Here is a 25,927-nt window from a genome sequence, read left to right on the forward strand (position 1 = left end):
ATGGCTGAGTCAAGACCTGCTGGTCAAACTAAAGGCAAGAAGGAAATGCACAGGTGGTGGCAGCAGGGACAGGTATCCTGGGAAAAGTAGAGGGACACTGCCTGGTTGTGCAGAGAGGAGGTCGGGAAGGCAAAGGCATGGCTGGAACTGAACTTGGCAAGGGTCACAAAGAAAAACAAGAGCTTCTACAGGTATGTCAACCAGAAAGGGAAGGTCAGAGAAAGTGTTCCTCCCGTGATAAGCAAGACTGACAAACTAGTAACAACAGACGAGGAGAAGGCTAAGCTACTCAACAACTTCATTGCCTCAGTCTTCACAGGCAATCTCTCTTCCCACGCTTCTCGAGTGGATGAACTGCAAGACAGGGACTGGGGGAGCAAAGTACCTCCCACTGTAAGTGAAGATCAGGTTTGTGACCACTTAAGGAATCTGAACATACATAAGTTTATGGGACCTAATGAGGTGCATCCCAGAGTCCTGAAGGAACTGGCTGGCATAGTTGCCAAGCCACTCTCCACAGTATTTGAGAAGTCATGGCAGCCAGGTGAAATCCCTGATGACTGGAAAAAAGAAAGCATTGCACCCATTTTTAAAAATGATAGAAAGGAGGACTCCAGGAACTACTGACCTGTCAGCCTCACCCCTGTGCCTGGGAAGATCATGGAACAGATCCTCCCAGAAGCTGTGCTGAGGCACATGGAGGGCAGGGAGGTGATTCGAGACAGCCAGCGTGGCTTCACCAAAGGCAAGTCCTGCCTGACCATCCCAGTGTCCTTCTATGATGGAGGGGTTACATGCATGTACATAATCCATTATAATAAATGTTTTCCCTTGGGGTTACAGACAAAAATTTATGCTTTGTTCAAAGCAACCATCAGTTAGTAGTAGGAAGGTAGGACATCCCACAGAAACCAGAGTCAAACCACAGCGTGGGTACAGCAGGGTGCCTGAGCAGGGGAGCGGAACAGTGACACAGGCGGAACACAAACAAGGCTGCTGGCTGGAGCTTCTGACCTGTGTAACCACACCGGCGGCCTCTGCCCTCACAAACGAAACACCTCCCCACAGCTGGAGAGAACAACCTGCAAGAGAGTTTAAAATGGCCTAAATCCCGCTCCCCAGTGATGGCTTAGATCACTTTCCTCCATGGAGAGCGGAATGGGGTATTTTGGGTAAAGCCGCCCCGGCCCTCACTGCCTGGCCCGCCCTGCGACCGCCCACCCGCGTCCCGTCCGCAACGTCTCCTTCCCGCGCTCTCAGTCACAACCCCGCCCCCGGCGCAGGGGATGCTGGGAGTCGCAGTCCGCCGAGGGCAACTACAAGTCCCATAACCGCGGGGAGGTGCGGGGGTGAAAGGGCAGGGGGAGGCGGCGCCATTTTGAGAGTGAGCGGTTGCCGGCGCTCCCCTCCCCCGCCCGGCGGGGGTGCGCTGCTGGCGGAGCGGCGGCAGGGACGGGTGGGCGCTTCTGCCTTGAGGTTGGTCTCCTCGCCCGCATGTGGCTGTGGCTTCCGTTCAGCAGGTCTGGGAAGGCGCTTCTCCTCTCCGCCACTGCCATCTCTGCCACCGACGTGTGGCAGAGAGGGGTCGCGGCCGAGTGCTCGTGTCCCCGCGGCCGGGCGGAGAGGGGCACGGTGCGGGGGCGGTGGTGCTGGCGCCCAGGAGCTGGCTGCTGGGGCTGTGGGACGGCGGCGCCGGGCCGAGGGGAGTGTGCTGGGAGGGCGAGAACGGGGCTGCCTTACCCTGGAGTGGGGAGCGGGGGTGCGGCCCGAACGCCTACTGAGAGCTGGGGCTGGCGGCTCCCGGCAGCCGCCCCCTCACCTCGGGCACCCGCTGCCAGCGGCGGCCCCAGCGCCGCCCGCCCGGGGCGGGAGCAGCCGCTGCTCCCGGCGCTCAGCCGTGCCCGGGCTCTGTGCCAGGGACACTGGCCTACATGCTTGGTCACCTCCCTACCCTAAAAGAGGTAGTCACGCAAGTAAAGCCAAGCAGTTTTCCCCGTCTTTAAGTTCTGCCATAAATGCTGCCTTTTTCTATCTGGAAATTTGTTGCACAGGTGGGGCTTAGGGCCATCAGTTATTTGTTTGAGACTTCTGGATGTTTAGCAGGTTAGCTAAAGTCCTAAATCAGTATTGGCAGTGCCAGCCAAGTGAGTCACCTATGCTGACTCGGGTTCAGTGCTTATAACCAATTCTTTACAGAAATACGACAGACCTATTCCTATCCCATTGAAAAGAAAAGACTGTCACGTAGATTGCACCTTCTCAGTGCATACTTGCTCTGTCCTCCCCAAGAATGAAGGTGGAGGTGCTTTCACATGCAGCTTCACTGTCCCAGAGGATAGTCGGAGAAAGTCTATTAAAAATGAGCAAGAAAGGATATTCCTGTGTGGGACAGTCACAGAGCAGAATCTTCCACCATTGAGGAGGTAGTTGTGCAGCAAGTGTTCACATGCTCTCTGTTTTCATTCCATATGACAATATATGCTTTGCTTACATACCATTCCAGAAGACAGATGAGGACAGAAGCTGATGAAGAAACTTGCTTTCCCAAGTCTGTCTTTGAGTGGAGTTGAGGAATGTTTTTGGGTAGATGTGGGGTAGAGTCATATAATGCCATACTTGCTTTCCAATTTACAAAAAGGAGGAACCGAGAAGGTAGAGGTGTGCAAAAAAATCTCTTCAGAAACCATAGGAGTCACAATGTTGTTCTACCAATTCTGAGGAAGAGGGAGAGTTGTATGGCCATATTTCTCCCTCTGATGACATTAGTGCTGTCTTCGAAGTAGTGAAGTCAAATGCAAACAGTAAAATCTCCTTAGTTTAGACATTTTGAGATTGAGGAGGGCAGAAGTGTCTTCCTTTGGATAGTAGGTGAGAAAATGTCTAGAGTTTTGCAAGTGTCAGTTTTGCAAGTGAACATGAGATGATAAATGTTACTTACAAATCTTCCTTTAATACTACTTACAGATCCTTTTCAGATAAGGAAAAGACTTCATGTCCAGAGTCAAGAGCATGTGACATTTCATCAGCATTTAGCCCTAGAAAGTTGAAATGTTCACAGAAACCAGTAGAATAAACCCTCTAGTAGGAAAAATACCTTTCTTATTGTTTGGTACTGAATTTGGGGTTTGGGGGAGAGGGGGAGATTTGGTAAATAAACTACTGGGTACTTGATTTACAATAAAACGACTGTTGCTTTTTATTACATTTGATCTAGACTCCAGGAATACAAAGGAAAATTCAAGTAATTCTAAATAATAGATTAATAATGGCATGACTGTGTGTCATGGTGGCCAGTGCCATCTTGCGTTGTTTTTAATTGCTCTTGTATCTCTGAATCTTTCTGGAATCTATTGGCTGGTTCTCAGATTGTAATCTGTTTGGGGCAGGGATTTTTTTGTGTGTATATTTTTAGAAAACATACAACTAAGTGGTCTTGGTCCCTAATAAAGGTCTTTAGTTGTTCTAAAACCGGAAACATAACAACAAATTGCAGATTTTAGTGTTATTCGACTAGTACCAAGTTATAAATGCTATCCAGTATCTGTTTGTTTAGCATTAATTAGGTGAGTTCAGTTTGTGTCATAGAAAATAATCCTTGTGATTGAAATATATGCATTTTTGTTGGTCATATGAGTAGTGATGTCAAGCATCAGTATGTGCACTGTAATTAATTTTTCAAATATTCACATTTTTAAGTGTCGTTTGAAAATTCTTGAAGATGGATCATAAAATGTGACTGCTAGACTGGTACAGCACTAACGTATTTCTTTGAAGGTGCTCAATAATGTGGCAGTTTTATTTAAACAAGACTTCCCGTAGGTGACGTTTGCTTTTCTTCTGGTTGAGTACATTTTATTTGTGACCATGGAACATCTGAGGATGCATGTCATGGGTCTGAGGGTGCATATTATAGGCCTGAATAAATCCTGCTTTTTGATACTTTACTTTAAAATAGTGCGTTCTGATAATGTATTAATTTTTTTTTTAAGATGCTTCATGCTGAAAGTCAAGTAAGGCTCTTGGAGTGTCAGGATGAAATCACAACTGAGCCATGTTCTAAAAAAATGAAGTCAACAGAAGGGCCTTATGATAAACTCTCTGATGATAACCAGGGTATTCAAGAGGAAGTGGATGCTGAGAGAACATCGAATGATTTCATACCAGCATATGCCTCAGATAAGCAAGGGCAACATGAAATGCAGAAGCAAGAGAGAATACTTGACGGCATCTTGGGAACACTGAATGAAGCGGTTCCTGAACATAATCAAGTGCTTGGTCAGTCAGTTGATTCAGAAACTGTGCAGAATGTAAATCCTCCATTTGCATCAATAAATGACACTGAAGTTGAAGAAAAGAAAGACACTCTTATTATAAATAATGCCGATGAAGATAATATTAGAAATAGTAGGGCATCATTCCTAGTAAATAAAAATGGATCCGATGAAGAGTTTTTTACAAGCAAAGAGTTTATTGGACCGATTTATAAGCCTCCTGAAAGCAACAAAGAAGACAAATCTGGCAGTTGCGTTGAATGTGGAAGCAGTGGGGAAGATCAGAATGAATTGCATCAAAACAGAACTGAAAGTAAGGATCCAAAGAAGGTGCAGACTGTTTCTTCTGTTGTACCAGAAATAGATGATGAACTGGACCAGTTCTATAAAGAAATTCACCAGCTGGAAAATGAAAATGTAGATACTAATTTTCAGGAAAAAGAAACTGAAACTTCTCAGGAACAATATTCACCATATAACTGTAGTCAAACCTCACAAGAGGATTATCAACGCATATTGTTGGGCAGCCCCCAGCCGTTTCATGGGAATGAACGATGTTTCTCTGGGGAACAGCAAAGTGAGAACGCAAGCAATGAGCAGCAGCTTGTCATGGAAACAAGTGACTGGAAAAATGAAAATACCTTTCATGGACAGGTAGATTCTAAATATTGGAACTACTCAGTGCCTGAGTTCAGACCTGCCTGGCAGTCAACAGAGTCTTTCATAGGACCTCAGGGATCTCTTGCTCCCAGATTTAACCATCAGTCGCATTTTCAGATACTTAATTCCCCACCACAAAAAACAAATGCTCTCCCTTCTCACAATGGTGAACTTTATTACAGAAATTATCATGGTTACCATGGAAATACTGACATGAACAGTCATGGTCTATTGCTTGATCAAAGTACCAAATATGCTGGTCATATTGATATCCACACTACTCAGGTCCTCAGACATGGAAATAGTGACCAGAATGGACTCCAAAATAATGGTTTCTGTGAAACCCAAGAAGACCGTTGGAAGGATCCGAAAGTTTACAATACAGAAGACATGCACAGCTTTTCTTCCTTGCAGTTACCTGAAGAAAGATTCAGTTCTTCACAGAAATTGCTCCTAATCTTGAGAGGCCTACCTGGTTCAGGGAAATCGACACTTTCTCGGTAAGTAAAGACAAAGCTTAAGAAGCTTACTCAAATAAAAAGTTTTAATAATTAAAAAAAAATCTGTAAGCACTTCACACACTTTGGTATTTGTAAATCAGACTGTTAGAATGCCGTAATTTTTACTCAATGAAAAAAAAATGTCAGTAAATACTAAAAGTATTTGCCTGTGAGGTTTTTTTTGTTGAGGGGGTGTTTGGTTTTTTGTTGTGTTTTGTTATTTTGTTTGTTGTTGTTTTGTGGGTTTTTTGGTGTTGTTTTGGTTTTGTTTCTTTGCTTGTTTGTTTTTGTTGTGTGTGTGTTGTTTTGTTTGTTTGGGTTGGGTTGGGTTTTTTTGGTTTTGTGTATGTGGTGTTTGGGGCTTTTTTTCGTGTTATTTGTTGGTTTGTGGGTTTTTGTCTGCTTTAGAATGCTGATGAGCAGGAGCTGGTTTTGTGTTAAATTTAAAATCTTTTGTATCCATCAGATTGCATAATCTTTTACTCTGAAACTTTCAGGTGTGCTAATATGTGATAGTCTGCCTTTTTTTTATTCTTCAATTCCTTCATTTAAAAAAATATCTGTCAAATCTAACAACATTCATTTGATTCAACCAGAAGTACTTTTTTATGCCCATGCAAAAGTTTTCATAGACCTTTAGAAGAATTTTGCTACTTTGAAAATACTTAATTTGTTTTTTAGTGTGTTGACTAAACTGAGCATAATAATCTCATTCCCTTTTTTTCACACTATGGTCTATCACCTTCTCTGCTTAGTTTTGGACAACACATAAGAAAAGTATTATTTTCCCTTAAAAATATATTGGTTCGAGTCTGACAGGGTTAAAACAGGTATCACCTCCAACTTGGATTTTCACTTTTTTTTTTTTGGTCTAGTTTAAAAAGCATGTAATATGACATAGAGCACAGACGCTATGTGTATCAAGTGAAAATAGGTTTCTCTTGCATACAAAAAAAAAAAAATGTTCCTATTTCAGTGGTTACTGATTGATCTTCATCCAGATACTGTACATCACTTCTGTGATTATCTTCTGTTGTATGCTGAGAGTCTATTCAGTAGATACAGTGATCATGTTCTTCCTTGTTTTATGTATCAAGGAGTAACCTTGCTGTTTTGTTTTGGTTTGTTTGTTTGTTTTTCCCTGATATTTAGGAGACCATGATCTCCAACTCATAGAAGAATACCTACTAGCAATTTCTAACTTACATATTTGTATAATTTTAACTATAAAGTTTTCTAGTTACCGAGCGCTCTATTTTACAGACGTGCATTTTCAAAGCTACCTGACCCTGTGTGAGTATTATTACAATTATTTCTTTCTGGAAGTAACATGGGAAATTAAAAAAAAAAAAAACAAGCCCCTGTGGAAAAAAATGCTGCCTCATTCAGTGCAGGAATTGGATAGTTCTTAATGTGAAGATATCTAGTAAAATAGAATATTTGTTTTCCATGTTTTGTGTGCTGAATTGTCTAATATTTTCAGGTTTTTATGAACACTTCTTCTTTTTTCATTTCTTGCTAGTGAGATCAATTACTAATTTCATTTAACAGATGGAAAGTGGGCACTGTGAGATCAGGGTCAAGAAAAAACAACAAATCTGGGTGCAGAACTTGAACTGTGTGGGACTTGTTTTTCAGCATATTCAGTTATGTGCACTTTCATATGTTCAAAGCTTGATTGCAATTGTTAATTCCCAGAAAATCGTGTCTCAGGTACCTGGTGATGGTAGGGGAGCCCAGAATAAATGTCTGCCTATGAGAAAAGTATGTGTCTTATTTAGAAAATAAGTCTTAGGAATAAGTTTTAGGAAAATTAAGTCTTAAGAAAGTTGACTGTACGTGTAACCTCATAGCCTGTGTGGACTAGGACAGCAAATAGAGTCTTCTGATATCCTGTTAGTACCCATGGGTATCTTTGCAAGCTTGGTGTCTGTAGCACCTGCAAACAAACCTCTACCACTCATGCTAGCAAAATGTCTGTGTAGAAAAAACAACAACAACAACAGAAAATTGACACAATTTCTATGGATCAGCACTTCAGCACTAGAAGGGAATGAAATGCATCTTGCAAATGGGTTTCCCAAGCGTGAAATGACAGCAGAGCAGTAGCGGGACCCAGAAATCTTGAATTCATATCTACTTTTTGTGTAAAGTAAGGGTTTGTAAGTACAGGCACTTTCCTTCCTGCTCCCAATCTTGACCCATATCTGTCTCAAAGGCTGGTATCAGATGGCATCTTATGTCTTCCTTGCCAGATTAAACAAGCCCAGCTGCTACTAACCTCTCCTTCTGGGTCTTTTGCCCTTAGCTGTCTTGGTGGCCATCTGTTCAGACATTCAATGGTTTTCAGCCTGTCTTTTGAACTGGACAGACACAGTGTTTCAGAATTTACTGCACAAGAGCCAGCTAGAGCATGGATGATACCTTTCATTGATCTGCTGGCCACATTTTCTCTAATAAATCCCAATATGTGGTTTGCTCTTCTTTTGATGAGAGCACACCATTCACTCATCTCAAGCTTGATGTCCACTGTAATTCTCAGATCCTTTTCAGCAGGGCTGCTCAACCAGTCACTTTCCATCCTGTAGTAATGCTCAGGTTTCTTTTTCACCAGTTGCAAAACTTTGCTGTTTTCCTTGTTGAGCTTCATGATGTTTAGCCTGCTGCTCAAGTTTCTTGGTGTCCTTCTGGATAGAAGCCCTACTGCTGCTCAGTATGTCAGGCATTGCTACTAATTTGATGTCAACTGCAAGTTCTCTGCCTCATCATCTACAATAACAATGAAGATACCAAAAAAATTGGTCCTGCTGTCATCCTTTGCTGTACCCTGCTTCTTACTGACTGGGAGATGATGTCAAAAGCCTTGAAAATTTCAAATTATGATACTTTCATTACTCTGTCCTCACCCATATCAGAGTGCATTCTGGTCAGTAAAGAATTATTTCTCTGTTGCAAACCCCTAATTGACTCTTCCTGGTTATCTTAATTTCCTTCATATGATTGAAAGTAGATTCTAAGAACATGTGCTTCATTGTCTTTGCAGGAGCATAACATTAGTGGTTTCCTGGTCATTGAGGAGCTCCCCTCAACTCCTCAATTTATTTCCTGCATTCCCCTGACCTAGGCAGTCCCAGCCTCCTGAGGCTCATTGGACTTCCAATCTCTTTACCCATCTATTTCCAGTTTTATATTTCAATACCTATTCAGCCGTGATTTTTGATCTCTGCTTACTTGCTCCACGTGTGCTCCTCGGTTCTAAGCTGATTTCTCAGTTCCTCCTTCTGCCCCACCTTTCCTCCCAGGATCATCTGGTCTCTGTTTCAGCTTATGGCATCATCTCATTCTCAGCTTCATCGTACCAGTTTCTTCCTTGCGCTTCACTTTTTGCCATGTCCCTATTTCCTACCTCTGCTGACAGTACCAAGTTGCTTGTTCCAGTGTTTGTACCACTGTGTGCTTCCCATGGCCTTCCTATTTTAGGGCAATTTTGTTCCTTCTCTTGCCATTTTTAAGATTGTGTTGGGATAAATGTGTTCGTACAGTGCAGTATTAGTACTGAATCATTTTCTTGCTACTGCAAGAATGCTTTGTTCAGAAATCAACTTACTGCAGTGAGAATCTTCACATTTTCTGCTCCACTTTGTACAATAAGGAGTACTTTTCACTATTCTCTGTGCACATGACATTTTAAAGTCTTACAGCTTGGGCAGATTTACAAAAACTTTTTGCAGGAAAAACAAATGCATGTACTTCACTAGATTTCAATTCTTTGATCCAAAGCTTCTCAGAGGAAAGTTTGCAACAACAAAACATGATAAAAATGCTGTGTTTCTTCCTTGGTTTTGGAAGTGATTGACCATTTAGTTACAAATTTTCTAAAACAATTTGGCCAGACAGATACCCAGGAATCTTTAGCCCAGATAAGAAAAGTCTGCTACAATTAGAAGTAGATGATAATGTGATCTTACAATGCTGGAAAAAGTTACAAAAAACAGGCTTGAATTTTTAGGGTATTTTGTTACTGAATTTGGCAGCAATTGCAATTTTCCATTCCTCCATAAATATCTGAACTTGAATTTGAATAAAAAGGAGCTTAATGAGGTTGAAAGAACAAATATTGGTGTAATTTAAGAAGCACATTTTTTAATTAAATCCATTGTCAGTATATAGAGTGTCATTTTATCTGTGGACATTTTTCCTGAGAGTGCCATCTTCTGAATGGAAGAGTTCATATTTGTAGGTGAATGTAAGAACAGTTGTGTGCAGTTGTTTCTAATTACATTTTTTTTAAACAGTGTTGGAAGTAATGCTTTTAAAGTAGCATTTACATATGTTAGTAATACTACAGATTTTAAAATTATATTTACTTATTATTTATTTTTTTCATAATCTATGATACATTAGGTATTTTAAATAGGTGAATTACTGGATTCTAAGTGGTAATTTTTATTTTAAACTCATCTCTCAAAGTAGGCTAACCAGGATGGAGGTTGGAGGTCCAAGTTAGTTGTGAAGAAAAATTAAGGCAGGATTTGTGTGTGGTCTGTTTGCCTAAACGTGCTTTCTGTTGTTTCTGTTTCCTAGTTCATGAACCTGGGATAAGTTTTGTTTCCATATACATGTTAGAAATAAATGAATTATTCCATATGACGTCAACAAATATGTTTGTGTTTCAAATTTTAGAAGTTCGAATACTATGAATTCTGAAAGAGGTAATTGTCAGGCTTTTAAAAATTGTTTTATGATTTAATTTCACATTTTAGAAAGAGGCTATGATCATTGCTGTAATAATTGAAGTTTCAGTTCATAAACTGATTACTTTGTGATAGCTTGTGTGTTGTGTATGGTGTAAGGGTACCGTTACTCTGGGCTCTTTGGTGGTCACTTTGCCTTCCCAAATTCTGTGGGTTTAGGATTATTCTTGCAAACATAGTTCACTATATTAAATCTGTTTTATCTGTTATATGAGTTTGTAAATAAATTGCAGTGCATTCTGAACTTCAGGGAATAATAAAATATTTCAAGAATAAACTTTGTTGATGGGTCTTGCAAGATTCTCGAACCCTTGTCATTCTGTTTCTTTATTGCTACAGCTAATGATGTTTGAAAGATACAATGCAAGAATTTGAGTAAGTGAATTATACTCCAGAACACTCAGGAAATTAAGTCAGTTCCTAGAAATAAAAATTAATGCCCCATTAATTCCATTAGTGTTGATTCATCAGTTAACATATATTCCTACAGAAACCTGATGGTCAGGCTCCTGGAAGCTGTAGGGGTGTGTCTATCTGCTCAGCTAGCAGAAGAATCCCAGTTATTATTTACTATCTCTTTTATTAAAGCAGATGGTCCTTACTGTAATATGTGTGTATACATTCACCACACAAAAAGTGTGGAAGATGGATCCAGTTTTTCTAGCACTACTAGGGGCCTGGAGCACAAGTCTGATGAGGAGCAGTTGAGGAACTGGGGCTGTTCAGCCTGGAGAAAAGGAGGCTGAGGGGAGACCTGATCATTGTCTACAACTACCTGAAAGGAGGTTTTAACATGGAGGGTGTTGGGCTCTTCTCCCAGGTAACAAATGATAGGCAAGAGGAAATGGCCTTAAGTTGCACCAGGAGGGTTAATTAGATATTAGGAAAAAATCCTTCCCAGAGAGGGTTGTCAGGCACTGGAACAGGCTGCCCAGTGAAGTGGTGGAGTCACCATTCTTGGAGGTGTTTAAAAGACATTTAGACGAGGTTCTTAAGGGACATGGTTTAGTGCTAGAGTTAGGTTATGATTGGACTTGATGATCCTGAGGGTCCCTTCCAACCGAGGTGATTCTATGAATAGATACTAAAAAAATGCTGTTGTGTGTGGTGTATGATTTGCTGGTGCTATTTATCTACACAGAACAGAAAGAGGCTTTCAGTCCTTCTGTGGTCTCCTATACCAGTGTAATACACATGCTATTAAAAGACATAGGCTCTAACAAAAATAATTGTTGAACAATGTCCAAAAAAGTGGCTGTATTTTTGCTGTATCATGCTCTGCTTTCTGATATAGTGTTACTACGTATCCTGAGGTAACCTTAATACTCTGGGAAAGGGGAAAAGAGCAAGAAGGAAAAAACAGCTTGAATGCTGTTTTGATCATGTTACTTGACAGTTGCATAATTAGTTTCTTCTGGTCCTCAGTAATGTGGATTTTGTTGTTACAGATCTTTGTATTTTAAAAGCAAAAATAACCAATAACATCGTTGTGGGGCAATAAATGTGTAGGAATATAAGTTAATATGTAATACAGTGTCCCCCTCTTTAAACTATGATCCATAATGGGTCTGTTCTCAGTGACATGTAGCAAAGCATAGCAAATTCCTTGTGTAGGAATTAAGTAGCTCTCCCTGCAGATATAGATAGATATAGGAAAGCCTGGTAACTTAGAACTAACACACATTTGTTCCCCTACCTTATTTGAGATTTGGCCAGTTCTTTTCTGGTCCTGCTGCCTCAGCAGTAGTGCATCCCACATACTGCTAGTGCAGGTTGGGTTTCGTAGCCTTTGGGTACATTGCCTGTTTCTGAGCCAGAATAGTTGCCTAAATTTCCATAGGACAGTGATATCTGAGTGTTGTAGTGGGCTATAAATGCTCTGTGGCTCTAACTGGCTGTTTTCTGTTTTAAAACTTGAATGTACTATAGGAAACAAAAATGATCAAGAAGGTTTTGTAATCGCACTTATTCTGTAGATCAGACTTCAAACAGAATTGTATTGCTGTCTCAGCTTTTACAAGGCTTTCATTTAAATCTCCATCTCCAGGGACTTTCTGAAAAATAAAGTTTACGTTTGACAGAATGAGGATTGCTCATTTGGGTAGATTACTGTGGATTTGATTTGACGTAGATTCTGATGTTATTGATCAACCAGCAGTTGATTATGCCCTGTAATGTTGCTATAATCAGTTTCTCTGACTCACAGGTATTTGTTGGCATGACTGGGCAATACATAGAATGGATTTTAACTAAATCCAAAAGTCAGCTTTATGATGTTTCTAGAAGGTTTGAATGTGGCATTTAATGACAATGCAAATACAGACTTCTAGAAAAGCTTAATGAATTTTTGTAGTATTCGTATGTCACCCACTATAATAACTTTGTTAATTAATAAACGTATTAGCAGTAATATAAAATATTACAATATAGAGTGAAAAATAAGCATGTTAACCGAGAACATTTCAACTGTGTCCCTCTGAGTTCCCCTTTTTACCCTTGTTGGCTTCTACACAGTATCTTTTGTTCTTTGCTAAAGTATGCTTAAAATTCTGGTAATCTTTAATGTTAGCTATGCAAGAAACAGAATGCAATGTAACTTATTCTGACTTACTGGCTAGACTTTTATTTCATTTGTAAAGTACCCTGTTTCCCTGAAAATAAGACAGGGTCTTACACAGTTTTTGCTCCAAAAGATGCTTACTTTTTTACATGTATAGCTGCCCAGACACTATTTAAATTGACACTTTTACGAACTGTAACTAGAGCTTATTTTTGGATTAGGGCTTATATTTCAGGCATCCTCAAAAATACTGAAAAATCATGCTAGCGCGTATTTTTGGGGAAAACAGGGTATTTATGTTGCTTGGAAATGGGCAGGCCTAAGAGACTGGGTAAATGTGAAAATTGCATTGCAGTCTCTTATCTTTTTTATCTTTCTGGAATCTAATTTGAATCTCCGCATTTTATCCATTTGTTTAGAAATTTGTTTGGCTTTTGTTTGTCTGTTTGTTTTTCCCCCCATAAAAATTCATAGTATATTTGAGAGAATATTCTCTCAGTTTTTTGTTGAAATTGGTCTGTATGTCCAGAAGTCATGACGGAATGGCATTGCCTTAGGAAACTAAGCTAAAACACTCTAATCAAACCGGTTAAGTGATTCAAGAAGGGATTTTTTTTTTTTTTCTCCTGATTTGAGGTAATACACGCAGGGATAGTAAAACACATGGCTTTCCTGTCACCCTGTTAGCACTGAAGTGTAAATGATGGGTAAAAACAACATAATTCCCTGATAGACACTGAGATAAGAAGAAATCCTGCCTTAAATTTCTTGTCATCTATTAAATCGAAACTACAGTTGTACAAGACGTGATAACCCATATAGCAGTTTACTGCTGCTCAACTAAGACTGGTCTCCATTGGAAGCCAGTCTTAGTGTATCACCTTTTAGGGACTTTTCTTAAATACGCTCAACTGCTAAAGCTTCAGAAAAGTAACTAAGAGAAGAGAAGAGGATTGCTTTCTTTTGAGTATGAATGCCAGTAGCTTACTGATCCAGTGAGTGCCAGAGTTGATGAGAAAATAGGGACCAGAGTGTGTCACCAGGACTGGGGGAGAAGACACAGAACTGGAATAGAAACGTGTAGGATCTTGAAGGAATATGGATACTCTTCTGTAATCCTGACTTCCATTAGTAGGACAATCCTGAAAGTTTATTGTGATCTTTTACTTTTTCCTGAAAATAGGGAAATTGCTGTAAACATCAGTAGTTTTCTTTTGCTGTTCACGTTTGACACACATTGTATGTACCAGCAGCACGGGCAAAGGTCAGAAGAGGGCATGTTTAAAGTGCTGAAAAAGAATTTAAACATCCAGTTCATTTCTCAGCTGCATCCAGATTCTTCAGGATCAAATTGGTTTCTAAAGAGAATTCCAAATGAGAATTGATGTGGAGAATGTTAGTAAATACATTAAATTACTATGAGATACTTAAAACTTGTTGCAATATAGCCATAACTTAGATGGGTACAAACATCTCTTGGTGGTTAAGGGGAAGAAACAACAAATACAGAAATAGTAGAAACTGGGGAATATATTGCTTTAATTTGGATTAGAATTATTGTTAATATGTATGAGTGTACTTTTGTAAAGCTGTTTGAAGTTCGCAAGGCATTAAATGTAGGGCATAGTTAAATTTTTTTAGGGTTTTTTTCCTATGTATTTTTTTTGTATCTGAAAAATAGAAGTTAAAATATTTGTGTGTTTTCCTTTGTTTAACAGTATTCTACTTGGTCAGAGTCATGATGGCATTATATTCAGCACCGATGATTATTTTCGTCAACAAGATGGATATACGTATGATGCTGCTCAGCTTGGTGATGCCCATGAGTGGAACCAGAAGAGAGGTTTGAATGCATAGGAAGAATCCTATTGAATTATGTTTATATTTAGAAAATAGAAGTATAACATAATGTGGATGTGTTTTAATAGTCTATATAAAAAGGAGTATATATATTTTTGTATAGGGCATATAGAAGTAATATTTAAAATATTATTTATATTTCAGTTAAGGTGTATATATATATATATATAATTTTGAACTTATAGAAGGTTCAGAGTTAAAAAGAGAAAAATCTTTCTTCTTTGTGCTGTCACCTGCTGATTTGTTACATTTCATACTAGTATCTTGATGACAGAATTGAACCTTTTTAATGCTGGCAAGAGCAGAGTATCCTGTTTTTTCCAGTATCTTTCCTGATCTGAGATTCACCCAATATTTATGGAAGAGTTTTTTGGAGGAGGATTTTACTTAATTTGTATAGATTAACAGCTTTAATAAGTCATCTTTCTTAATACCTAACAGTGTCCAAAGGTTGGATTTAATTGGTTAGGAAGTAGATACCGCGGTAAGAAGGGTAGCAGACAGCTTCTTGCTCTTTCTGTAGCCATTTTCCAAGAATCTTGTGATCTGTCTGGTCAACTCCAAGGGGCGGACAAACTGAATAACTCCATTGCCAGTGCATGCACATTACTCTCTCTGCTGCAGTTTCTCAAGCAGAAGCTTCCTTCCTGTCTAGAGAACTACTTTGCATCAAAGGTACAGGGGGCCAAGGAAAAAAATATATTCTCCCCATTGGGGAATGTTTCTGTAGGAACAGTGAAGGAATTTTTTTAGAGCAATCATTAGAATATCAGTTTAAAGAGCATTTTTGAGGTTGGAGTTCCCAGTAGAAGCCTAAGAAGCAGCATAGTTGATAACAGAGTAGTTTATGGATGAGAGGGCTCAACACAATTATAAGACTACCAAACTATTCTCACTTGATAATGGCTTCCAGCTGTTTCTGACTAGACCTTAAGATGCCTCTAGTTTTGTAACAGTTAGTTACACAGTGTTTTTTATAATCAGAACAGTATATAATTTAGTTATTCAGAGATTTTGGTGGCAGGAACAAGAATAGCTTTGTCTTGTTGTACAGAGCACCCACACTGTGAAACATTTGCCTGAATAGCTTTGAGTTGAAGTTACACTCAGTTCTCACCTCCTGCTTTGACCAGGTAGAGCTGTCTGACTTGAAGTACTTCAGAAGCTCTTGGTTTCGTTTGTATGTGGATACTTGAAGTACATGAAATGAGAACTTGAGGGGAATGGTAGTTGGGATTCTTGTTTGATGAGTAGGTCTAGCTTAAAATTTCAAATAGATTTTATCAGCTGCATAAGTTATTTATGCATTTTCTAATACTCATATGACAAAATATTTAGCTAGAGCTAATCCTTGTGTCAGAATTATGGAGAAAGCAAAAATTTGCTTTCTCCACAATGAGAAAATTATTCTGTTAAAATTATACCCCCTTCTCATTTTGGGGGAGGGAGTGAATCTGTAGTACAGTAAGTATGAGAAAAAAATTACAAGTGAGACCCTTTAGGGGGAAAAAAAAAAAAATTTTAGAAAAACAGAGTGCCAAACTCTCAAGTGTTTTATAAAGACATACCCTTGATACTAAAACACATACATATTTAATGTGGAGGTTGTAAAGTCAAGCACACAAATATTAGGAAATACTAGAATTAATTTGCCACTGCAGCTTTCATTGTGAAATCACTGTCACTCTTCCAGGGTTTTAGGAGACACTTAGCAAAGCCACAAAATTGAACTTAAAGGGCCTATTTTAATTCATCCTGCCACTTCTACTGGAACTTCTGTAGAAGCTGAATGTCATAATCATGTTCTTTAGATGTGTTCAAAAAAGCTGGTTGTTTTTTTCAGGGGCAAATCCTAGTAATAAGAGTTAGGAGTCCTCCAAGAATGGTTTACAGGATAACTGTGTAAGGGATTTAGAAGAATGCCTTATCTCAAGATCAAAGTTAGATTTAGGCTTAAGATAGATACTTAATTGATTTGTCAAGACTAAAGCAGTCTTGGGCTTATGAAAAGATACGTTTAAGGTATCAGGGTAATGTAGAAACATTTTCTGTGCTGTGGAGCTGATGAATCGCAGGTAGCCAACAGATGTGCATGTTTTGTCCCCTGAACTCCTCCAGCCAGTCTCAGTTCTGCACTGCAATATCTAGGAAGCTTCCGCTGGGTAAGAAGCAGAATACTTGTGCTGGCCCAAAATTAAAAGCATGCTGCTACATAAGTGTCCTGCCAAACAAATTGCATCATGGCTGTACTCTGTCTGCTAATTTGGATGTGCCTTCTTACCAATTGTTTTGTAGAACTTGGAAGCAGCCTATTATTCCTGAAGCTTCCACCCTCTTTTGAATTTGGTAGAAACTGGCAATTGAGTTCAAACATTATTCAAGTGGAGGAAGCATGTTTGTGATTTTTTTTTTTTTTTTTTTAATGGGTCTCGGAAATATTTCAGATGTGTGATGTCTTTCTGTGAAGATCACCTATTTCTTAGCATTTTGTTGGAGAAGAACTGCACTACCTAACCACAGGTCTCAGTTATGAATGCACCATGTGTTATCTGTCAGGGCTGGTAAATCTGGAACCAGGATATGGTTTCATGCCAGGATCTCTATACTCAGCGGGCCACAGACTTTGAGCAGTTCTGTTGCATTGCTTTGACTTCCACACTTCCTATTTACCCTTTTGCATCAAGTCACCATCACTTGTTTTTTATACCTTTCACTTAATTTTTCTTACCTTCTTGCTTCTACTTCTTTCCATTCCTGTCTCAATGGTTTTTATTCCTTTTCTTAGAACAGTGTCTTTCAGTCAGACTAGATTAGTGCAAAAAACATTTGGAACATTTTATTTACATTTACCATTTTGAGTTACATAGTTGTTTATTAACTTGCACTGTTTTTCATTGCAGCAAAGCAGGCAATGGAGCAGGGAAAATCTCCAGTTATAATAGACAACACTAATACTCAAGCCTGGGAAATGAAGCCATATGTGGAAGTGGTAGGTTTTGTTGTGTGATTGTCATCTGTTACAACTTTTCAAACTTACCTTCACATGTGATAAGTTGGTCTGGTTTGTCCAGAAACATTTTCCTTACTCTCATTTCTAAAGAGAGACTGCTTTTTGATACAGTCAGTGATCACTGTCACAATAGTTCAGACCAGTTTAAGGATCGATTTGATCTAATCTGCTTAGTCTGGGATGAAAGCTAAGACAGGTTGGGGGTAAGTGAAATCCAGCATGCTACCACTGCAGTGTTAACTACATCTGTTTATTTTACTGGTCTATAAACATTTTGTTACATGATATGTAATAATGATACTACATATCACACATTTTTCTTTGCTTACTGCAGGCTCTAGAAAAGGGATATACAGTGGAGTTCCATGAGCCAGATACTTGGTGGAAGTTTGATCCTGAAGAATTAGAAAAGTAAGGCTTATATTATGGAAATCATTGTACTTCTATTTAGAGATAGACAGAAAGACAGATAAATATGCACACATAAGTATATATGTAGTACATTCTATTTTATTCAGTATTTTATTTTTTTAAATACTTAACTACTGGTATAAAATGTATTTTATTTAAATAGGCATTTTGAGATATACCTTTAAATGGAAGTGTTATAGATAAACAGATAAATAAATAGAGGTCCTGTCTGGTTTGCCCAAAAAGTTGATATTAAATTTTGTTGAATGTGAGTAGAAAAATGATTGACCCCTATAAGACCCTCTACTATAATGGATAATGATTCTGAGAAATTTGTTGCTGCAGAACACTGATGGTACAAAATAGGTAGAAGACAGGGGAAAAAAATCATGCATTTTGCAAGAAGTGCATCAATATGAGTGATTTGGTTTTTGAGTAGAGGCCTGTTGTCTGGAAACTTCATCTTTTCAGAGTTTAGGAAAGGTACTGATGTGAACTTTTGTTTTGTTTTGTTTTTCAGTTGCTTGGGGAAAGGACTTTTTTTTTTCCTTAGTTGTGTGTTTGGGGAATAGGTAATGATAGAGATGTTCTTGTAGTTTTGGAATTCCCATTATTAATTTCAAGCTCAACATTTTGTGTAGTACCTGGGCAAATACTATGCTAATAAATTTGGGTAATTTTATTAGTTATCTGAAGTCATACATTCTAATTCCCTCTTAAACAGCATCACTTAAGACTCTCTGGTAGTTGGAAGAAAAAATACACAACCTCCTACTTTAATTAGGAAAAGACCTTTCTTATATTTTTGGATACATGCTCCTCATTTTTTCTTCTTAGTGGTGCTGTCTAGATTGTTAGGAACTTTTATCAAGCGATATATGATGTTGATATTCTAGAGTCGGGTTCACTTCTAGATACTGTTTTTATAGGGTTGTTTCTGCCACCTTATTGTATTTGATAAATCTGTGAAAAAGCTCTCAATGTCAACACCTCAACTATTCTTTGTGTCAAGCACATGACCAGTGTTTTAGCGTGTATTAAGTGTCACTGTCGTTGTCAGTGTGCCTATGAGGTATGAAATATCTTTGGAATCATGAGTTCTTTTCGTTTTTGTTGGGTTTTTTTTAATTTTGTACACACCACTTCTGTGAAAACATCTTGACTCCACAGACATGTGGTATTGCTTAAGACTTCTTGAATAGCATTTAAACTTTTATATAAAGGATTTTGTACTTTGATACCATTTTTAGGAAATTTGAAAACTGCAGGTGAGAGAATAAACAAGTGGCAAAATCACTGGTAGAAGAGAGAATTTATGTAATTTTTTAAGTGTTTAACCAGTGTTGGATGAAAAGTTACCCTCTGTCATGTTTGTATGCTTTCTGAGTAGCTGGTAAGTTGGAAAATAGAACTTTTAAAACTATACATGTGATTCAAGCTCTTGGGGAATGACAGGTATCCTGTGCATAATCTGTATTTTGGGACAGATGTTTTAATTTTTAAAAAGTTACCTGCTGCAGAACTTCACACAACAGTGAAATACAAGCATGTTCAATATCCTTTTTCCTTCAGTGTGGTCATAAAAATGCAATTTAGTATTGAATTCCTTAAACTTCTGCTGATTCTTTTAAGTAGTCGTGTCTATGCAGGATTCTTTGCCAATTATTGGTATAAAAGATTCCTCTAGTGTAGAAGCATTTAACAGTGACAGAGCTTTGCTTTTGTCAATAGATTCTGTGTTCCTTCAAGCAGAACACCTTCCAAATGATAACTATCATCTATTAGGAGCTTTTGCTGGTACATCTGTATTGTTTACGGATAGATGGCTTTATGCTCTTTCAGCATAGCCAAGCTGCTGAAGGATTAGTGAAGACGTGCCTGAAGAGGACATCCCAGTTTTAAATGACACTATACAGCAGATTTGTGTCCTTGTTTGAATTAATTTCTATGCTTGATTCAGTTTTGCTGTTGGTGATTTTATTATCCTGTCTTGTTTTTTAAGGAAAAGTACTTGCTTATTTTTGAAGTGGTTATTCACAAGTCCATTCAACTGTGGATGAATGTGTTCTTTATGCCCAGAGCACTTCAGCTTGTAATCTTTTTCTAGGAGTACTAAGATATTGAAAATATTGAGTAACTGTGTGCTTCTACCATTTGGCAAAAAAGGACTTCGACTTCCTCTTTTCAGTATTTTTTTTCTGTCATGACTCAAGTGCTTTATAGAATCCCCCATATTTCTAAGGTATTGGCTTTTTTCTCTACCATTAACCTTGTTCATATTAATGAATAAAATCAAAACTGTTAGGACTTGTTAACTGGTAAGTTCAACATGCTGCTGCTCCTGAACTTCTCTAGCACAATCTAGATTAGTAGTATTTAAACAGTGAACTGCTTGTGATGATTACTCTAGCTTCTGATGTCTCAGAAAAGAGTGTTTATGAGAGAAATACTCTACTACTTTATTATAATACACATAAGCTAGGGGGAGGGAAGCAGAAGTCAGTCTTTAAAAATATTTCTGTATGGAATATCCTCTTTACAGTATAACCTGTTTGTTCCCAGTATTGATTTATCCTCTATAGAAGTGAGCAGGTTGGTAAGGAGTCCTGTACCTCTTCTGTCCCTGACAGGCAGCACAAAGATGCAGCCATATATTCTATGTTGGTGTGACTTTGAAATAATTCAGCTTGGACAAGGTTTCTCGATAAGAATATATTGGGTTATGATAAAAGCTTGTCTACACTATCAAAATATTTTGTTTATGTTTTGTATCTGTTCTTTTAGATTAATTTCTGTTACAGTGCTGGCAATTATGACATTCTGTTTGTGCATAAGCCTCATGGTTTTCTTTTAGGCAGAGACTGAAGTTATCTGCTAACATGGATTATAATATCCTGTTCCATAGATACCAAGGAGATAAATACATTCTAATGTACTGTCTAGTGTCTCAGGTTATTAGTAGGCCAAGTTCTCACAGAAAGTAGCTGTTCACTAAACACTGCAAGAATAGGATAATATTTTTGGCCACTCCTCCCTTATATGTGTTTTCGTGCATTTCTAAGTTTACAGGAAGTATCAGAGAGAGCTGGTAGATAAAAGTACTATGAGCATGCTGTTAATGGTTCAAAACTAAAATGGCTCCTTACTTTATATAGATTTATTGATGAGAAACTATTCTGTCATTAAGTCTTGAAACCATGTAGTTTCATTTTTATGCTAGTTTGAACATTGCTGTCATAAGTAGTAGTTTATAATCTTATACATCCCGCTACTCATTAGCTAGTATGCCATGCAAAATCTGATGAATAAATAGAAAACAAAGTCCTTCTGGTGTTATATAGGCACATGGTCCTGGTGAATAACATCACATTTCTGTATAAAGAACGTCTTTTATTTAATATATGCAGTGGTGAATTGTTAAAATAAACCTGAATAAAGCTGTATACTGAGAGAATGAGGATACAGTGTAATAAAAGTGAAATCTCAAATGTGAAAAGCAAGAAGAAAAATTGTCAAATTAGAGGTTTTTTTCTTTTTCTTGAAGGCTGTGAACATACAAATATACCAGACAATTTACCTGAATTTTTATTTTTGTAGGAGGAATAAGCATGGGGTCACTCGTGAGAAGATTGCTCAGATGTTGGAACGATATGAATATCAAATATCCGTACCTATTGTCATGAATTCAGTGGTACCTCCTCACAAAAACACTCAAAGGACACCTCTGCAGCGAAGACATAGGTGGGGAGACAATACAGACTCATGGAATTCTTTCAGTAGTTCCAGTAGCCAATAACACAGTTGCAGTCAGTTAATACAAATCTGTTACTTGCCCTTGAAAAACAAATCATCACTCCAATAAAGTGGTGGATCTTCTGTGTTTTAAATAGGCCTATTTCAAGACCATTTTCTTTTGGAGGTTGTTCCTTTAACGGACTTGCATGTCAAGAAAATTGTACATTAAATGTTTTTTAAAACTATATTTATTACAGCTGTAATAACTTTGATTTTAGTAGAATATATAATATAGTATGACATACAGCAGAGTCTTCCTTCATAAACTTAAGACAATGATGTTGTCATATATCAAGTAACTGTTGAGCAGTGGTGTTTGGTTTTTTTTAAAGAGGTCATATTAGATATCTTCTAGAAGATAATTAAAGACCCAGAAGAGGTTATTTATGTAATAACAAATTTTAATGATTGTCATTTAGTCTTCTTATATCTGAGAAATTATTTTAAACAATGATATTCTGGATTTTCCTGTTGTTCTATTTGGCATGTATTGCCAGTTGCCAATATTTTGGCGTTTATTTTCTGATTTCAGTTGCGGTGTTTGGTTTTGATGGTTTGGTTTGGGGTTTTTTTGTCTCAAAAGCTTGTCTGGCAGCTGAAGCAATATTCTGCCAATAAAGTATTCACCAGGCTTAAATTGTGCAACATGAATTATTTTTTTGATTTGTTTGTTTTCAGTGGTAATATATAAACTATGATGGTACCTGCACACCATCAACCTTTTTGTGCTAAAAATACCCACTAAATTTTGCCACTAAAACTCAAAAGTTTCACAGCTATGTCTTTCTAAGTCAATATCTTTCATTTATAATAAAAAATGAAGTATTCAAGTATTAGGCTGTCAAGTCCAAGTATGCAGTTAGGATGCATTAATTCAGTATAAACAGTGGATATAATTCTGTAAAACCATGTTGCATTCCCAGTTTTGGCACAGCCAATGTCATCTGTTTAGTGCATAACAAAGAATGAGCCAGCATGGAGATTGACTAATTAACTACCCTTTTTCTCGTAAAGAAATTATGAATTTGTAAGTTTTCACTTTGCTTGCTTTCTAACAGCTTGCTGTATTAATAAAAAATATTTGTCTTCAGTGTTGTTTTAGTAATTCAACAGTTTTTATGGTTTTCAAGCTTGTAGGATTTTATATAGATGAGAGTTATTACTAATCTGCCAGCTGAAACAGCCTATCTTCAGATCTAACTACTTATAGTTTCCTTATACACCAAACAAGTAAATGCTGAGTAGGAAATGTTGTCAAGAATATGAGTAGCTAAAAGAATTTTTGTAGTTTTCTGTTACTAATTTGGTGTAGTAGCCATCAGAATTTTGTAAATTTCAAAGCCAGCATTTTTTAAATTTTTTTTTACTTTTAGGCAGTTTTTGAATAGGTTCTGAATATTACTTCATCTTTAAAGTCTGAATACAATGAAAGTTGAAAATCCAGGTATATAATGAAGTACATTTCTGTGTTTTTCTACACCTGTTGTTCAAATCTAAATTTGTGCAATTTAATGTGTATCTGCAATAACATTTTCCTAAGAGACTCCATCAACTATAAAAGTCAAAGTGTGCAGTTTCACATTTTAGTAATTGTTTTAATTATTTGATAAATAATTTAAAATGTTTCAGTAGTGCATGGATTGTTAATATACTGAATAATGTGTATATAAAAAAAGTCATCCAACTACATTGTCTTCCCTCATTGTCTGTTATTAATACCAATTATGTTAACTGTATTTTAGTTTTCATGGTTATCTTTTTCCATATCTCAAAAGAACCATGGAAATAATTGTAAAGGGTCAAAAAAACTTGAATAATCCCGAAGTTTTTTATATTTAAACATGAAAGCATATTTCAAGTGTGAGGAAAATAGAAAGGTTTTAGAAAGACTAGTTTTATTTATGCTATGTTACTTCAAGCTATAGTGAAGTGGTAAAATTTATTGAGGCTTTATGTAATATTCACATAGCACTAAGGCATGACAAAAGAGCTGACAGCTGAAAACTGATGCTGTGATGTCTTTTGGTACCTTCTGTCTTCAGGTTTTAAAGGAAATGGATTTTTTTAGCAATATTTGATTGATATTTAAGTTATTTTTAAGTGACATTTGTATTTAGACGTGAATTCATACTATTTTAAAATGGCGCAGCATTTTTTGTGTTATCTTTTTAATAAATTATTGGTGGATGGTGAGTATTTTTGATATGCAAAGTATGTTGATTGATAATAGACCTGCAGTTTGCAAAGGACACACAACAAGAAAGGAAAGCTTTGCAACTTGGCACTGTATTTAAACATTTCTTGTAAACCACTTAATCTGTAAAGCTGTATTTCAAGGTAAGTACAATGACATGGTAGGTGAGAACACAATGCAATTATTGTTTGTGTTACACATTTTGTTTCATGGAATGTTAATATTTGATGAGGCTATGACAGACATGGTCATACAGATATCTCAGAAGTTGCTTTTACACTATAATATTTATATGTAAAGGTAATAAAATAATGATGTGAAATACATGTTGCAGGTATTGAATTTCTCCTGCACCCTCACAAAGGAAGAAAATTACTTATTTTGTCAAAAAGCGTGTGCAAGAAATGTAGGAACTCATTATTCAGTTAGACTGGGGATCTAAAAATTTTTACTACCTGGCATTGTTTTTATGCAATACACCTGTTGATAATAATGTACCTAGAATGGAGATTTCCTGTTGTTTTAGATTTTTAGTAAGTTGCTAGTTCATCATATTTCATTAAATAACTGCCAGATATTTTTTAATATATAACTAAGGCATAGAACCTTAATGTTACAAATGTAAATTCTAATTATCTGCTGCATACTTCAAATTAGTTTTCAAATCCATTTTGCATTTGTGCTGGAAACAGCATTGATAACACAGGGATGTTTCAGTTATCAGCCTTTCACAGAGTCAAGGCCTTTTCTGCTCCTCACCCCATCTCATCAGTGAGTGGGCTGGGGGTGCACAGGAAGTTGGGAGGGGACACAGCAGGGACAGCTGACCCCAACTGACCAAAGGGATATTCCACACCATATGTCATCATGCTCAGCATGTAAAGCTGGTGGAAGGAGAAGAATGTTCTGTGAGATGGTGTCTGTCTGCCCAAGTAACTGTTAGGCACAATGGAGCCCGGCTGTGCTGGAGATGGCTGAACACTGGCCTGCCCATGGGAAACAAGTGAATTAATTCCCTGTTTTGCTTTGCTTGTGTGCTTGGCTTTTGCTTTACCTGTTAAACTGTCTTTATCTCAACTCATGAGTTTTCTCACTTTTACCTTTCCGATTCTATCCCTCATCCCAGTGCAGGGGTGGGGGGATGGGTGAGCTAATGGCTGTATGAGTGAGCGGCTCTGTTCATGCTTAGTTGCTGGCTTGGGTTAAACCACAACAACCTAGTGTAAGACTTTCCTATTTTTATTTTTGAATGTATGATGTTAAATAATCTCCTTTGAGGAATTCTGTCTTCTATTCTTGTAGTTACGTGCTCTTTAAGTTCATTTGCATCTAAGTTTCTCTGCAGTGTATTCTTTTTTCAAGCTTTTTGTGTCAGGAGGAAAGCCAAGATTTTGTCTTTTGTCATCTATCTCATTAAAACTCTGCTAATAACTGAAAAGCAGGCTTTGTCTAGGTGAAATGGGACCCATAACATTTCTGTTTGATTGTTTTGTGTCTGTTTTTCCTGATGTAATTTAGACTGTGTTGGTATTTTCTTCTTTGAGCTGACCAGTAGGATTCATTTTCAGTGAATTGGACAAAAAACTACTTTTGTATTTTCACACTCACTGTGATACTTGTGGTTTTAACTGCTGCTTCCTCCTAGCATTTAAGTTTTCTGGAAGAAATGTTTTCCTCTTGTCGTGGTACATTGTGGAGATGAGGTGACTAGGTTTTCCATACAAGAGAACAGAGACATATATTAGAATTCCCAGTAAAGAGAAGATGGCATAATCTTGACATGCTGTTCATAAATTGCAATTAAGTACTCAATTTTAAAGGCTGATCAGGTGTTTCATATAGGTCTGATGTAGAAATATTTCACTTCAGTGTTTCTACAGTGATACTTTCTCATTTCAATGTTTTATGTTCT

At 37.6% G+C, this 25,927-nt stretch overlaps 1 protein-coding gene across 3 annotated transcripts; it reads left to right on the top strand.

Moving 5' to 3' along the window:
* The first annotated feature begins 1,374 nt into the window (after positions 1–1,374).
* Positions 1,375–24,008, top strand: N4BP2L2 (NEDD4 binding protein 2 like 2). Of its 3 annotated transcripts, none has more exons than XM_080364013.1 (6): positions 1,375–1,476; positions 3,990–5,431; positions 14,464–14,588; positions 17,506–17,594; positions 17,950–18,026; positions 21,624–24,008. In XM_080364013.1, the coding sequence occupies exons 2-6, from the start codon at positions 3,990–3,992 to the stop codon at positions 21,820–21,822; spliced, it is 1,932 nt and encodes a 643-aa protein (XP_080220139.1). In that variant the 5' UTR covers positions 1,375–1,476; the 3' UTR covers positions 21,823–24,008. The 3 variants fall into 3 exon arrangements, with proteins under 3 accessions (XP_080220139.1, XP_080220141.1, XP_080220140.1); XM_080364014.1 differs by having other exon boundaries at positions 1,460–1,520; XM_080364015.1 differs by lacking the exon at positions 17,950–18,026 and having other exon boundaries at positions 21,624–21,758.
* Positions 24,009–25,927: the final 1,919 nt, after the last annotated feature.

The sequence above is a fragment of the Nesoenas mayeri genome (assembly GCF_963082525.1).
Source record: "Nesoenas mayeri genome assembly, chromosome: 1".
NCBI lineage: Eukaryota > Metazoa > Chordata > Aves > Columbiformes > Columbidae > Nesoenas > Nesoenas mayeri.